This window comes from Puntigrus tetrazona, chromosome 9 (genome assembly GCF_018831695.1).
Source record: "Puntigrus tetrazona isolate hp1 chromosome 9, ASM1883169v1, whole genome shotgun sequence".
Taxonomy (NCBI): domain Eukaryota; kingdom Metazoa; phylum Chordata; class Actinopteri; order Cypriniformes; family Cyprinidae; genus Puntigrus; species Puntigrus tetrazona.
In genome coordinates, this window is record NC_056707.1 from 4,702,427 (window position 1) to 4,718,370 (window position 15,944).

The following is a 15,944-nucleotide window of genomic DNA, read 5'->3' on the forward strand; positions in this document are numbered from 1 at the left end:
GCACTGCATTGCATTACTGTTATTTGAGCAGCAGGACATGTTACACTTTAAAGTGTGATACTATTCTATACAGTTTAATCAAGCTGATCGTAGCTGAACTGCAGACTGTCAAGAGTTTTAACGGTGAAATAACGGTCCTGTTTCTCAGTGGGCAAATCAATGTTCAACTTAGTTATGGTTCAAGTAACCACCTCCGGAAGCTTCTCATACTGATAAAGGGGATTCCTCATAGGGACAACCCTACTCCGAGGAAGACAGGCGGAGCATCAAGCCTTTTCCAGGGGGGAGAAACCACAGAACAGGCTTCCGACCCAGAAGCGGGAGGTAGTTCTGGTGGTTGTGGAAGAATGTAGGGATTCGCCGGTCTCCATTCCAGTGCAGCTGTTACTTAGCCACGGCTGAAGGACCATCTCTGCCAGGAAACCCAGTGAAGGTAAGAGAGCATATGCAGTGGCAGCCGACTCTATTTGCTTTGCTCCCAAGCGGACGCCTGTGCGTTTCTTCACTCATGTGCTCTCATTCTTATGCTTAGAATTTTCTGGAACTTTGGACTTTGCCTTACGTTGGATAAACTACACCAAACAAAACTCGCAGCAAAGAGGGAACTGGAACACAAAGAGCTGAATGACGGAAAGGGCATCCTGATGAGGAACAGCTGCGATCGTTGTTTCCCCTCTTTTTATTGTGAGCACACAGACACGTGTATGTGCTGTTGTGCAACTTGATTCAATTACAGATATCAAATGGCATTTTAATATGGGTTTTTAGTTCTCGGTTTTCGTTATGCAACAGTCCACGGATTTTTAAAAAGGTCTAATGTGATGCAGTAAGTAAGAGCTGGCTCACACTGACCACACAGAGTAAAGAGATTGGCATGAGTTGGGTTATTATCAGCTTTGGACAACATGCATCGTCTGCTTTGGAGAACAAATGTTGACTTATTCTTCTGTCTGCTTTTGATTCATCTCAAATGCAACAACATAATAGGTAAGTTGCTTTTTCTTTCTTTATTCACTATGTGATGGTTTACTTATGTATGGTTTGAGTTTAGGATTTTGGGTGATTTTACTAAGCCATAGCATAATGTTGCTTCAATAAATTAAGATTAAATCAAATTCATTTGGGTCATTCGTGCTGTAATGCTAGAAATGTAACCAAACACGAACCAAGCTTGATTCAGTTTCGATGAGCACGGCTCGCTTATTTCCGGAAGAAACGTATACATTTACTCACTCTTTCTTTTTATGTATAGGTGGAGGTCTGAGGATTATTGACCACGATGAGTCAGTCAAAAAAGGAGGAAATATCACTTTGTTTTGTCGTCTGATTGAGACAGAGGAGGATTTAACTCGCATTGTCTGGCAGAAACAGACAAGAGAAAACCTTGAACAGGAAACATTCTTAATTGTTGAAAAAGATGGTAAAACTGAACACAAAAGTGATTTACTGGACAAGGTCAAATTTATTGGGAATATTAAAGAGAAAAATGGATCGGTTCAGCTGCTGGGAATGACACTGCTCGATGATGGGGTGTATACTTGTATCTTCATATTTCCTAGTGGACAAAAACAGACAAACATCAATGTCACCGTGCATGGTAAGACTCTGAAAGTGAAACTGTAGTGCTTGTGGTTAGAGATAATAATACATTGTCTAAGTATTTAATGTAATTTATTAATAATTAACCAATTATTAGCTATCGAAATTTAAAACGACACTTTCAATCCAAACCCTAGCTGCACCGCTTCGCCGTGCTCACGTTGTTGACATGATTCATTGATTGTCGTTTTTCATTTCGAATATAGTTCCTCCGGTGGTGAACGTTGCCGGGAAGACGCATGTTTCAGGTCACGTCGACATTGTTTTGGCATCATGCGTTGCTTCCAACGGCAGGCCTGCAGCAGAAGTGTTTTGGAGATTAGGATCCGAGAGTCATTTGGGAAGGACAGAAACCAGCTACACCGAGCACACGGATGGGAGAGTCACGGTCGTGTCCCACGTACTCGGTGCTCCAACCAAAGATTTAAACCAGAAGAAGATCAAGTGTGTGGTAAACCACAGCACACTGACGAAGGAGCTAGAGTTGGACTACATAATAAACGTCCACTGTAAGCTACACATGCATTCACACTGCATTAGTAAATGTATAAGCCATAAACTAGCTTAGCGCAGCCATGAGATAATAGCCCATCTCTTCTCAGGAAGAAAACGCCTACATAATGGTTTCATAATTGCATAACACAGCTTCCTTTGTTTACAAAATGCAACCATAGACTCGAACTTAGATGAACTGGGTGTATGGTAAGTGACACATTAACATTATAAAATTAGTATTATTATGTGCACTCTTAGATCCTCCAGAATTGGTGGTGATCTCTCCTGAGGATCCAGCACAGACTCAAGAATATCTTTGTTCGGTGGATTGTAACCCAACACCAACCAGCTACACGTGGACCAGGTAATGAAATCATGTATCACACTACACATTAGAGTTGCTTGATAATATTAGGGCATAGCTGTTTTGTTGCTATAAATATGTAATCTATTTTATTATATCTATTTTTTTACTCAGTTTGGATGGTGGAAACGATAAGATTTAACATATAAAAATGTAATATAAAACAAGATGACTAATTAATTATCGGCATCGTCATACGCTGTTTAACACTTTCAAGTTTGTTTTGCTTTTACTGTTTTTCATTACCACATGTAGGATTCATTGGTCTCGTGTGTCATGTGATTCATTGCCAGATTGAACGGAAGTACTCCCGTTCTGAAGGAAACAAGCTTTTCATCCCAAAATCGTCTTCTGGTTTTAATGGTGTATACATCTGTACAGCATCAAACCAGTATGGAAGTGCTTCAGGGGTCCTTTATGTGAATAACACCGGTGAGTCGCTTTATCTGCGTTTTTAATGCTGTAATTCACTTGTTTTTTTTATGCAGAGTTTATAGCGGTTAATGTTTTTAAAAGAGGTGTTTCTTTAGCTTATCACTTCTTGTATTTAACACACTGCATAACTGGCATCAATAAAAGCAAGTTAAGTTTTGTTTTGTTAGCCGGCTGTATTAGCTACTCAAAATAACCCAACTGCAGATTGATTTGGATTCATTGGAGCGCACAACATTAAAACAGGATGTTTTTTTGTAAATTAACCTTTTTTTGATGCATCACAGAAAATCTGATCAAAATCATCAAAAAATCATTCTGATTCCAGTGATATCGCTCCTCTTCGTCAGTATTGTTACAGCTGTTATGTGATCTTCCTAGAATTGGACTGATTTTCAAAATGAATCGAACTGCCCTTTATTCTTGTTATCATTGAAGATGTAAGCTGACTCTTTTGACTCTTGTTTTTTTAGGATCCACTGCTGACTGTTGGCTTCTTCTCGGCTCGGTCTTCAGCTGTGCCGTCCTGTGTATCCCTCTGCTTTACATATTTAGCGGGGGTAAAAAAAGTAAAAGTACAGTTAAAGTAAACATTTAATTTCGTCCTGATTAGCTGATCATGTAGAAAAATGTGATTAGATTAAGACAATAGATTAAGTAAACAGGAAATCATGCAGGGTCATCAAACCATCTGTAGGTGTCACCAAGCCAGCAGAGGGAGCCCTGACCTCTGAGTGATCTGCATTCACTCCCTCTGCGACAACTTCCTGTCTGAGGACTATAAATTCAGTAGCAGGCCCCTCACCTGCAGGTTGCATTGTTCGCCTGGTCTTTTGTTGTTTTCCTAGTTCCTTGTGTTTTCCGAGTTCTTGTTTCCCTGGTTTTGATCCTGCCTGTCTTTGGATACTGTGATTGTTTGCTGCCTGACCTGACCATCGCCTGTTTCTGGATTTTGTTATTGCCTCGCCTCCTATACATCTGTTTGCCCTGTTTGACGCCTGCCTGTTTTGACCATGCCTTTCTTCACTAAAAGCCTGCACATGGATCCGCACGCCTCAGACCCCTCATTCGTGACAGAAGGGCTTTTAGTTTTGTGGTTCATCCTGAGGACAACCCAGAACAAAAACAATGTACTGAACTGTATAAATGAATCGCTAGGTTAAACCTAGTCCTGGACTAAAATGGCCATTTAAACCAGATTTAAAAGAAAAGTGCTTTTTCTGTCAGGGTTTTAAATAGTCTCAGACGTCAGTCCGGATTCTACTAGGTAGAAAAACTCCAGGCCTCCAGGACAGGCACTTTAGGACTGAATTGAATAAAACAAACCTTAAAAAAGAATCACTCACAGATGTGCTCTCCCTAAATGTAAGGATTGCCGGGATGTTTTGTTTATAATGCCCTGTTTCCTCAGCCCAGGCCTACCGCAAACAGCTTGCCTGTGACAACATTTCTGCGATGCACATTGTGCAACACTTTGAAAGTGAAATGTCCAGCGAGAGAGATTTTGCACAACTTTCACTGCAAAACCACAGCAACACATACACTCTCACTAAAGCAACCATGCCGTTTAGTTTGCTTCTAGGAGTCTTTGAGCTCTTTTATTGAGTGCTGTGTCTGGTTTTACATGACTTATGCATCACACTCTGTGCTTTTGAGGTCCTTTGAGGGACTGCTGGTGAGGATGTGCACGTGATGTCTTTTAACTGAGACTCTATAAACAGTTCCTTCTGATATATGTGTCGCCGTGAATTTCGTGGTGAATTGAGCAGGGATGCCTGTGAACTTTATGCGTCTCTTTATAGACTTTTCCACATGTGCACCCACAATAAAGTACCGCTTTCCTCCCAAATCCAAAGCATAGCAAATCCATGTAGTCATCGAAAATGTCTGTGATAGAAAATTCCCTGCAGACCTTAATTAAGTTAAACCGCTTTTAAATAACTTCTTCACATGTACGATTCATTTTATACGCACAAGGGAGAAGAAATGTTGCTCACAATGCGTGAGTTAATGAGCTATGATTTGCCTTAAGATGAGTTAAGACCAATTAGAGCGTGATTATTCCTTCTTCCCAACATTCCCGTTCCAGTCTGACAAATGAATACGCTGGAGTTTGCTATGTGCTATTTTCTCGACTTTGCATTTTGTGAAGATCTGTTGCTGCACATCAGAAGCGTAGTCTTTGACGTTACTCATTCTGATGAATGATTAATGAAACGTGTCCCTTGTTTTAACTCGTACTCATAGTCCTGTAAAGCTGGAAGTCATGGCTGGATAATTCTGTGTTCCTCGTCACCCTGCTGTGAAAATCTGAATGGGAATATAGACATTCAGAGATTTTAGACTTAATAATTTATAGGTGTGCAAATCGTCGCTAGCATGTATTAGATAAACACGTCGTGTGATTTTTATTTTTAAATAAAGATCTAAAGGATAAAGCAGAATTCATTTTCACAGCCTTCTTTGGTCGTACCTACTCATAGCCAATAATTAATAAGAAATTCTCTCTTTCTTTAAACAGCTGCTTCATCTGTAACACAGTGAATAATCATAATGCAAATGTTGCAAAACAGACAACAACAAATGATTAAGAATTCATTACAAACAAGGCCTTTGACAACTTCGTTTTCAGATATTTCTTTTGCTAGCTTTACTTTTGTCCAGTTAAGGTTTGATTGCTGTCTTGTCTTTCCTTGAATCTGCTACTCGGTTGCATACAATTTTAAGCGTTCCTTGGTGCATTCAGTGTCTTATATACAACCTCTTCCTTGCTAATTCTGATTAGCACAGGCCTCAACGCGTCCCGGTGTTAATAATCCGTGCCTAATATGTGTTTCAGAAAGCCATTTTATACCACGATTAACTATTATATACTGAGGTCAAATCAAAATACGTATTAAGTTGTTACAAATATGCTAAAATGCATTTTTGCATTGCAGTCTTGCATTCCTGTGGCTATAAATGTATTTACTTTCCCCTGGTTTGTCCGGCTCTCAGCTCTGACCTCTGCTGGCCTCTCTTCCAGCAACACCTCCTTTAGACCTAAACCTGCTGCTTGGCTTCTGTTGAGTCCCTCAAACCTGCCATAAACTCTGTAAAAAATAATAACAAATACCGGATGTGAAATTTGTAATCACCGTGCTGTCCTTTACAGGTCTTTATCAATTACAACGTGCATAAAAGCGGCATCCTGCATTATCGATTCATTATTTGGGGAATATTATCAATTATTTAATACGACTAATTAATAAAACTGGTTAAATCAAGATAAAACGATTAGTTCAGCTTCAGTTCTCTGAGATTATTATGTCTTCATTTGTTTTACAACGTTATGACATTCAAAGCCTTTATTACGTGTTTATTAATAAAGCAGGGTTATATTATTAATGTAAAATAAGGGAGTATATTTATTTTTATTCGCCATTTTCACTTGCTGTGCTAGGGTTAGCATTAGAAAGTGTGTTTTTTTGTGATATCTCTGCGCGAAGGTGTTTTCAGAAAGCTCTTCCGAGAGAAAAGCTCTCACCTTTTAGGATGTTTGATAAATATTGAATTGTATGTATTTATTTAAGTGCTGTAAGAGTTGTGCGCTGTCCTGAAATAATATCAATTTACAATTTTACAATAACAGAGGATATACTCGATGGAATCTGTCTCCAATGAACGGAAAGAACCCTGATAATGTTTAATAAAAAGCGCCGTCTTCTGCGGTGACTTTTATTATGAAGTGCGCGTTTCCGCGGGTTTCTTCGGCGGCCGTGTTGTTCACGTGGGTCGCTGTAGGGATGATATTTTAACCGTACGCGTCTAAACGTCAACACAGCCGCCGGCGGGCTAGACGCCTCGCAGTTAACGACGCACGTTAGACTTATTACCGCGAGTATGGACGAGTCTGGCCGAGCCTCCTCTTATCTGGACGAGCCACCCAACAGCCGGCTGTTCCTCGTCACCAGCAAGTCCATCACGGAGGAGACCATAAGAGAGCATTTCGCGGCTTTCGGGGAGATTCAGGACATTTGGGTGGTGAAAGACAAGCAGACGAAAGAGTCGAAAGGGGTGTCGTTCGTCAAGTTCGCCAAGTCCTCGCAAGCCTGCGCCGCGATGGAGGAGATGCACGGCAGGTGCCTGGCCGAAGGGACCAAGCCGATAAAAGTAACGTTATTTCTGTGAGCGCAGAGACCCGCTGGCTCTCGGTGCTGGAGGTAACCGTGTTTCTGGCTCGTCTAGGTCTTCATCGCTCAGTCCAGATCTTCTGGCAGTCACAGAGACGTGGAGGACGAGGAGCTCACCAGAATATTTGTCATGATCCCCAAATCCTTCACCGAGGAAGATCTAAAAGACACATTTAAGGTGCTGAAGGCATTGCACTTAAAAACTAAAAGATAATGCATTTCGTATGAAGGTCACAAGATGTGTGTCTGGGACCAATATATGATGTGATAGAATTAAAATGGTTTATGTAAATAAGGACTATTTATGTTTCCTGATGGACAGTCTGAAAGCTCCTTTTTAAGTAATGGGCTGTTAATGAACTACATGTACTGTATTACTGTTTGACTTAGGGTTACTAGCATATAATTATGCTTAACGTATTGTTATTATAATCGTAAATAGATGTAACAAGGACACCTTAAAATGAAAGTGTTACCGAAGTGTTAATGCTTTATTAACGGTGATATAATTTAATAGAGTTAATAATTGGGGAGACAGTTTAGTAATTGTTTTTTTTTTTTTTTAACGGGTTAAGCAAAACTAAACAAACTAAATATTTATCGTTTTCATATCCATCTGTTCTTCATTTAGTTTATTAGTCTTTTATGACTGGTACGTTTTTTGACAGGATCTTCCTTTGCCGTTTTCCACAGGGATATGGGGATATAGAGTATGCTATTATTATAAGGAATAAGACCACAGGTGAAAGTAAAGGTCTGGGTTACGTCAGGTTTCACAAACCTTCACAAGCCGCCAAAGCCATCGAAAAATGTGACAAGAGTAAGTGTGTCCTTTTCCTTACTTTATTGTTTTGTGCTTATGTGTATATATATATATATGTATATGTGTATATATGTATATATATGTGTATGTGTATATGTGTATATATATGTATATATACACACACACACACACATACATATATATATGTAGTTGACAAATTAAACTCAAACTGTGTCGTATGGTTTGACAGGAAAAAAAAATTATAATAAAAACATAACACAAAGTACATGAGAAAACATCAGTTAGGACAAATAACACGAGAGAGGTTTATTTTCAACGTTTGTATTAAATATATACTCTATTGTAAGTCACTTTTGTTTTGCTAAAGTGTTTGCTAAACGATTACATTTAAAGGGATTTACATTTGATAAAAGTTGCCTCTCTCTGCAGCTTTTAGAGCTATTTTAGCTGAGCCCAGGACCAAAAACGCTTCAGCAGACAATGACTATTTCAGCAACCCTAGAGCGGAGCACCCCGGGAACGACGCAGCCTCGAACTCGTACACCTTCGGTAGGTGTCAAGCCACTTCAAGTTTGGTGTGCGCCCATTCTTCTGTGTGAAAGTGACAGTGCGGTGTCTGGATGCCCGGGGGTTATCTTGATCCTGCTGTGGTTTTCTGCAGCACACGAGTCCAGCAGCTACTCCACGGGGGACACGTGGAGCTCGGACATCATCACCCGGTGCCTGCTGGTGTCGTCCCGGGCCGCGGTCACTCAGGAGCAGATCTGCGCTCTGTTTGACCTGATCCCGGGGATGGACTTCTGTGAGATGCAGAGAGATCAGTACGGCTTCAGCAAAGGTCATATACCACAAACACTCCTCTACCTCAACTTAACTAAACCACAAAATTACTACTTAATCATTGTTTATTCACCATATTTTATATATATATATATATATATATATATATATATATATATATATATATATATATATATATATATATATATATATATATATATATATATATATATATATATATATATATACGACATGAATTGTACAGTACCATTGACAAATTTGGGCTCAGTTTTGTTTAAAGTTAACTCATTTTCTTAGTCAGCGGGGATGCATTATATAGGACTTCTATACTAGTGGTATATTATTCCCAAATCTTGGATTCAGCTGGATTGAATCTTTTTTTCCTTTATCTTTTTATCTTACTGGTTGTAGCCCTCATAGATCTAAGCCTGCGTATCTTCATTTTTAAATGGGGGAAAAAAAAAATTATTTTGGCAGTATTCACAAAAACCTGAGCTGCATTACCAATCATTGTGGCCTACTAATAATAGTTAAAAAGATGCTTATAGATCAACAAAATCAATGTTTGGTAATAATTAGTGCTTTTAAATGATTTTTCACAACCAAACTAAAATCTTTGATTTACTACATATATACATGCTGTGCATATTTATTATTTGTATATAAATACAATTGTTTATATGTTAAATATTGATTTAAAATCTAAATCATATAGAGATTTTAATATGTGTAAATGTTTGTATGTGTGTATATATATATATATATACACACAAATGTACACAAAACACATGCATATATTATGCAAGCAAAAACTGGAAACTGGAGTTCAGCTCCAACCCTGCTTCAGCACACCTCCCTGTAATTATCGGGTGCTCCTGAAGATCTTAATTAGCTGGTTAAGCCGTGTTTGATCAGGGTTGGAGCTGATCTTTTCAGGAAGGTAGATCTCCATGAACAGGGTTGGGTGTGCAAACTCAGTAGTTTTTAGTCCAGTTCGGTAACATTAACAAGCATGTTAGAGATGAGGGATATTGCCTTCGTGTCAACATGAATGAAACGCAGTATGCGGCCGAGGAAGATATTTTACTTCTCGTTTTACTCCTTTTTTTACACTTTCCCCTACTAGCTGCAGCAGGGCGCTTTGTTTTCACACTGCATACCCTCTGTAGATCCACGCCCTGATGAACGTGCATTCTTTGCTGTCAAACGCTCATTCAGAGTCTGACGCTCAAATGCGCTCAGAGGAAACAGCCAGGCAAAATACACCTGGTTTTTCAACACCTAATGGGTTTTATGGGACGCTTTAGAAATTCAAAAGTTTTATGACGTTTCACCGAAAGAATCTCTTAGGTGTTATTTACTATGTTATTAGCTATTAAGGACGATCTTATTCAATTTTAATAATATTTCAGAATGTTACTCTCTTTTTACTGCATTTTTGGTCAAGTAATTGCAGCCTTGGTGAGCTTAAGAGACTTCTTTCTAAACCTTCTTTCTTCTGTCAAAAACCTTACCGACCTCAAGCTTTTCAGCTGACGTGTTTAAAGTAAATATGTATCATACATAAATATTAAGTTAAGCTTGTTCCTCAAACAAAGGTAACATATGACTTCAGAATGACCAGACGGATGAAAGGGAGTCTTTTGAACGGCATGATCAAAAGGAGTAAATGAGTAAACTTTAAAATGTTTGCTCAAGGGTCTCCTCGGTTTGACCGTGTGTGTGTGCTCTACAGGTCAGGTGGTGGTGCGCTACAATAACCTGGGCTCAGCGGTTTATGCGAAAGAGAAGCTGAATGGGTTTGAGTATCCGCCCGGCAACCGTCTCTCGGTGTCTTACATCGATGACGGGGAGGACAGAACGAGGTAGTCTGTTCACGTTGAACTCATTCTGGCTCAAAATCAAGCATTTACTTCTTCATTCATCACTACTTAACCCACCTCTTCTGTTGCATGAGGGGTTGTGGAGAATATAGCTTTGAAAATCCAGAGGAAAGAGCAGCTTTAGGTCGACGTCTTTAACACACAGTTGTGCTCATAAGTTTTCATACCCATTGCAGAATATGGAAAATGTTAATCGTTTTAACAAAATAGGAGGGACTATGAAGATTGATCCTGAATAAGATATTTCACATAACATATATTTATTTATATATTGTCCACAAGACAAAATAATACCAATTTATAAAAATTATCCCATTTAAAATTTCACATAGCCCTGAATCTTAACCGTTGTTTCCTGGATGATCAACAAATGTTTTTATATTTTGTTCGTCCTGCTGGATTCATATATATATAATTTATTTATTTATTTTTTTAAGGAGGATATGTAAACATCTGTTATATGAAATATCTTATTTAGAGATCTGCTCCATAAAACAAGTTTACTAAATAAGCCAGGCTTGTTTCAGTCTTCAGTGAGATGCAAAATAAGTCAGACTAACTGAAATAACCCTGGCTTATTTGGTAAACTTGTTTTTTTGGAACAGGCCCCAAAAAAGTGATACATTAAAAAAAAAAAAAACATGCAGTTTTCATGATCCCTCTTATTTAGTTTCAATTACTACCATTTTGCACATTCTGCAGGGGTATGTAAACTTATGAACACAACTGTGCTTTCATTTGGATTGAAGTACTGTATTGTTAAGAGACTTTTATAGCTTATAAGCATTAAATAAAGGCTGTATGTATCCAAGTGCAGAGTTGTGTTGTCTCTCTGCTCAGTCCCGTGGGGAAGATGGCGATGCAGCTCGTGGCGGCTCAGATGATGTCTATGGTGTGGAACGGCCCTTCTGGCGCACAGCTAATGAAGACTAGCACGGTGGGTCATGTGTTCAACGATGAGAAATTTCATTTCTGCCAGGTCTTTAAATTACATATTTATTCAGACAGAAGTACAGTTTCAGAACAAAGATTATAGCTATCGTTGGGTCAACTATTCCTTCATCAATATAGTGCAATACATGCTGTTCTAGTTACCCAGCAAGGATGTAAACTGATCAAAGTTACAGTAAAGAGAATCATCGCAACAGAGACGAATCACATTATAGACGGATATATTAAAATAAGTTCTCAAGAATACACTCATAATAGGGAGAGATGTTTCCATTTTGGGTTGCTTCTGGTTTGTCAGGCATCTTTGTTGTCTTTGAAATACTATGTGCTGGTCCTCCATTGATGAGGTTGACGTGATGATTAACTGATGATTGACAAGTTCTTTTCATGTTCCTGTAGGGCTATACAGCGCCCCCTGTACCACAGAAAGCACGTGTGCAGACAGATGTAGCTCTCCCATCTCTAAAGAAACTGGTGGCGTCTGACAGCGTGGTGAAGGAGAGGCTGTTTGTCATCTTCAACCCCTCACCTCTGCCTGTGGATGTGCTGGAGGACGTGTTCTGGTGTGTACACACACACACACACACACTCACACACACTCTCACACACACACACTCACACACACACACACTCACACACACACACACACACCTTCTCACCAAGGTTGCATTTATTTGAATAAAAATGCATGAAATTGTGAAATTATTACCATTTAATGTTTCCTGTTAAAATATATTAAAATGTAATGGATTCCAGCGCTCAAAGTTTTCAGTGTCACACGACCTTTAAGAAATCATTCTAATATTCTGATTAAATCATATCACGATTTTCACAACAATATTAAGCAGCAAAACCTTGACAGTGAGTAGGAATTATCGATGAGAATTATCATAATGATTCTGAAAACTTCAATATAGATCACAGAAATAAATTACATTTTAAAATATATATTTTATTAGAAAACGTTTAATTTATATTTGCCGTTTTAAATGCATTACCAAATAAAATGCCCTGGTGATCATAGGAGATTTGTCAGAAATATTAAAAAATATAACAAAAATTATAATTACTCCAAACTGTTGACCAGTAGTGTATCTGAAATCATTTTAAAATATAAAATTAGAGTAGAGTATCACAGTTCTTGCTTGTCACACGCATTTATTTCCTCAAATGTTGTAACTGAGAAGTTTGATGGATTTCTTACATCAATAAATTATTTGCGTCATTGCTGACAGTGGTTTACAAACAGTTCAGACATGTTTCCTGTGGTAATCACAGTACGCGTGTGTGTGTGTGTGTGTGTGTCCATACAGTCGTTTCGGTTCCCTGATGGAGGTTTACTTGGTTCCGGGCCGGAATGTGGGATATATAAAGTATGCAGAGCGGAAAGCCGCTCACGACGCCATAGCACTGCTGCACGGTAAAGTGATTAACGGCGTCAAGATGAAGGTGATGCTGGCAGACCCGCCCAAAGAGGAATCGCACAAACGCCAGAGAACTTACTGACCTTTGACCTTACGACAGGCTCAGGTAAGTGAGCTCAGTAGGTAAGACGGACAGACTGTTCACTACAACGTTCTGTTGTTTCTGCTATGAGAAAAAAATAAAGAAAAAGACTCCAGGTAATTTGTTGTTGAGTGTGAACTTGCTGCAGAATAATCGAAGCCTCGACGGCTGAAGTGGCTGCTCACACACCGACTGAGAAAACAATCCTTCTCACAAATGTCTCCTTTGGATTAATAACATGAAAGAATTTGTTTGTCTTTCTGTACCAGTCAGACGGCATGTCACGCCGGTCAAGCAGAAACAGTCTTTCAGACAGAGCATGCAATGCTTTTAACGTCACGTCCGTTGTCTTCAGTCGATTTGAGGCCATTAAATGATTCCGTGTCACGTGTGATCGTCGTCATTTACATTGTTACGATCTTGTCAAGAAGTGCAGTGTTTAATGTCACTGGCACTAGTGGCAGAAAATGGAATTACAGTTCACTTTTTCAGTTTAGTTTAAACGAAAGAAGTCTCCTTCGTTCAACAAGGCTAGACTTATTTGATCAATAATACTCTAAAACCAATATTATGTTAGATTAACAGTTTAAATTAACCTTGTTCTGCCCTACAGTTACAGATATTGGGGCAGAAACGTTTCTGTTTAATTTTTATTTTTTTTGAACGAAAGACTCAAAGACATTTCCTGCCACCTGCTGGCAGTTTTAGTTTTTTTTTTAAATTTTTTATTTTGGGGAAATAAAAGACAGTTCTGCCAAACTTTTTTTAATTATGTCATCATTTACTCAAACCTGATTTTTTTTTGAAGAGCGCTGGTAACAAAGCCGCTTTGGTTACCCATGACTTTCATTGCAGTTGCGTTATATTCTTTTATGTTTCATAGTTTATGTTGGGCAGTCGTAAACTTTAAACTAGCCTAAACATTTGTGTAATAATATTTCTATTTTATTCAATAGAAAACATATTAAACACAAAAATAACATTGGGTATATTTTCACAGCCAAATGCGATTAACATTTTCTCCACTGCGGCTGCGACGTTATTCTGAAACATGCTAGAACGCACACAGTTGGTCACTTTTAATGGCATCTTTAGGTTGTGAGGTGAAGAAGTGTGGACTTGTATAACTGTGACTGTGCTGTGTTTGTTCTTACAGAGGTTTAGATGACATGACGCATGACCCCGACATGACAGGACGGCTATTTATGATGACACGACCTCATAACGACGGACACTGACTGCCGTTTCAGTGCTTTAAAGTGTTTTTACTTTCTCCCTTTTTGTTTTCTTGTTTGCAATAGAGACACTTGACCACTTGATGTTTTCATCTTGGTTAAATCTGATTGTAGGGTCTGCAAAGGTGTGGAACGACAGTAGGTCGAGTAAAAGACGACAGAATCGTTACATGTCAAGTAAAAGCGACAGGCAAAGCTTCATGCATGAATTCAGTATGTACCCGAAGTGTGCGCAGTGAGCAAATAAAGAGTTTGACAAACGAAGCTGTCTCACACAGCCTGTTTATTTCTTAGTGATGGTTAATCGCAGGTGTATTTACGTGTGATATCTCATACAGGTGATGTGGAAGTACCTGCTCTTTCCATGCTCTCCTTCTCAGACAGGCATCGGACTGAGTTCTTGACTGAAGACGCTCCTTGAACACAACATTGGTCAGGCATGAGACACAAACAAAAAGGGAAAAAATGACTACTGGGGCCACTGATTAAGGGGATGCTTACATATGAATACAATGCTAAAAGATATTAAGAACACATGTACTATGAGTTGTATTATTTCATTAAAATTCATAGATTTTTTTATTATACCCAAGTTTTAAATAAATGTTTTTTTTAAACTTTATAATTTTTTTCAGGATTCTTGCATTGTAGTTTCCAAAAACATGTGTCCTAGCACAAACGTTTTTAACATTGCTAAAAATATATATATATATATATATATATATATATATATATATATATATATATATATATATATATATTATTTTTTTTACATCAAATCCTTACATTTTTAATCCTTTTAACTGTTACTACTAAGAGGTGTTGCTGTACTTTAAGCTCTAAAGAAGATATATTTCTGAAAAAGAAACAATTAAATGAAAATAATCCAATATTTTTTTTTTCCTTACAACTCAAAAATACCCCGTCTATAATTATTCCTTGTATATGAATGAATTTTATAGCACTGCACACATCTGAACATCTGGTTTTCCTCAGAGATGGCAGTAGTACACACATCCTTCACTCGAGCAGAAGTACAGATACTCATGTTTAAAATGAATCTACTAAAATAGAAATACTGACTGTTTTTGTTTTAAACCATTTATATTAAAGAGGTATGGCTCTGACTACAGCAGCCCTGTAGTAAGTAATATACTAGAGAAATTAAGAACATGACAGACCTTCCAGACGCAGACCTATTCACTGGCCTTGTCTTAAAAACTGAATATTAATGTGTATGCCATCAGCACTGGCAACATCCTTTATACAAACATGAGGAAAAAAACTGGGGAGTAACTTAAGGCAAAGCATACACTACACAACTATAAGAGCCTTCTTTTTATTATCTTTTTTCATTAGCTGTCTTGCACAACCTTACCGAAGTTCTTGATATCCTCACATGCTCTTTTTGGTGTCGAAATCGGTCCAAAACATTTTTGAATTCCTGCTAGAAGAGCAAATGAGCTCATTGAATTCGCATATGTATGTATGCATACACCTCTTAATGCGATTTCTCGCATATTAAATTTGATTTCTAATGCGTTGATTACAGTAAAAAAAATCTAGATATGCAGGATGAAGACGCAACCACAGATAAGTGAAGAGTTGGCATTAAGTACGATTTTAATGATGAAATTTAAGAATAGTTGCATGTATAATCACCAGATCCTGCTGGGAAAAAAAGTAGTGGGGTGTGTCCTGTAAGGTTGGGGTGGGAGGGAC

General features: G+C 38.3%; 2 protein-coding genes across 3 annotated transcripts; both read left to right on the forward strand.

The window, feature by feature from the left end:
• The first annotated feature begins 259 nt into the window (after window positions 1-259).
• Window positions 260-3,711, forward strand: si:ch211-222f23.6 (uncharacterized protein LOC100141493 homolog). Its single transcript, XM_043248346.1, has 7 exons — window positions 260-433; window positions 533-987; window positions 1,253-1,597; window positions 1,806-2,108; window positions 2,353-2,458; window positions 2,752-2,890; window positions 3,364-3,711. The coding sequence occupies exons 2-6, from the start codon at window positions 906-908 to the stop codon at window positions 2,879-2,881; spliced, it is 966 nt and encodes a 321-aa protein (XP_043104281.1). The 5' UTR covers window positions 260-433; window positions 533-905; the 3' UTR covers window positions 2,882-2,890; window positions 3,364-3,711.
• A 2,915-nt stretch (window positions 3,712-6,626) lies between these two features.
• Window positions 6,627-14,807, forward strand: rbm45 (RNA binding motif protein 45). Of its 2 annotated transcripts, XR_006251862.1 has the most exons (11): window positions 6,627-7,042; window positions 7,118-7,240; window positions 7,756-7,882; window positions 8,276-8,395; window positions 8,508-8,684; window positions 10,383-10,512; window positions 11,371-11,467; window positions 11,881-12,044; window positions 12,795-13,011; window positions 14,144-14,435; window positions 14,561-14,807. XR_006251862.1 is itself a non-coding variant. In XM_043249767.1 (10 exons), the coding sequence occupies exons 1-9, from the start codon at window positions 6,773-6,775 to the stop codon at window positions 12,985-12,987; spliced, it is 1,401 nt and encodes a 466-aa protein (XP_043105702.1). In that variant the 5' UTR covers window positions 6,627-6,772; the 3' UTR covers window positions 12,988-13,011; window positions 14,144-14,486. The 2 variants fall into 2 exon arrangements, 1 of the variants encoding a protein (XP_043105702.1); XM_043249767.1 differs by lacking the exon at window positions 14,561-14,807 and having other exon boundaries at window positions 14,144-14,486.
• Window positions 14,808-15,944: the final 1,137 nt, after the last annotated feature.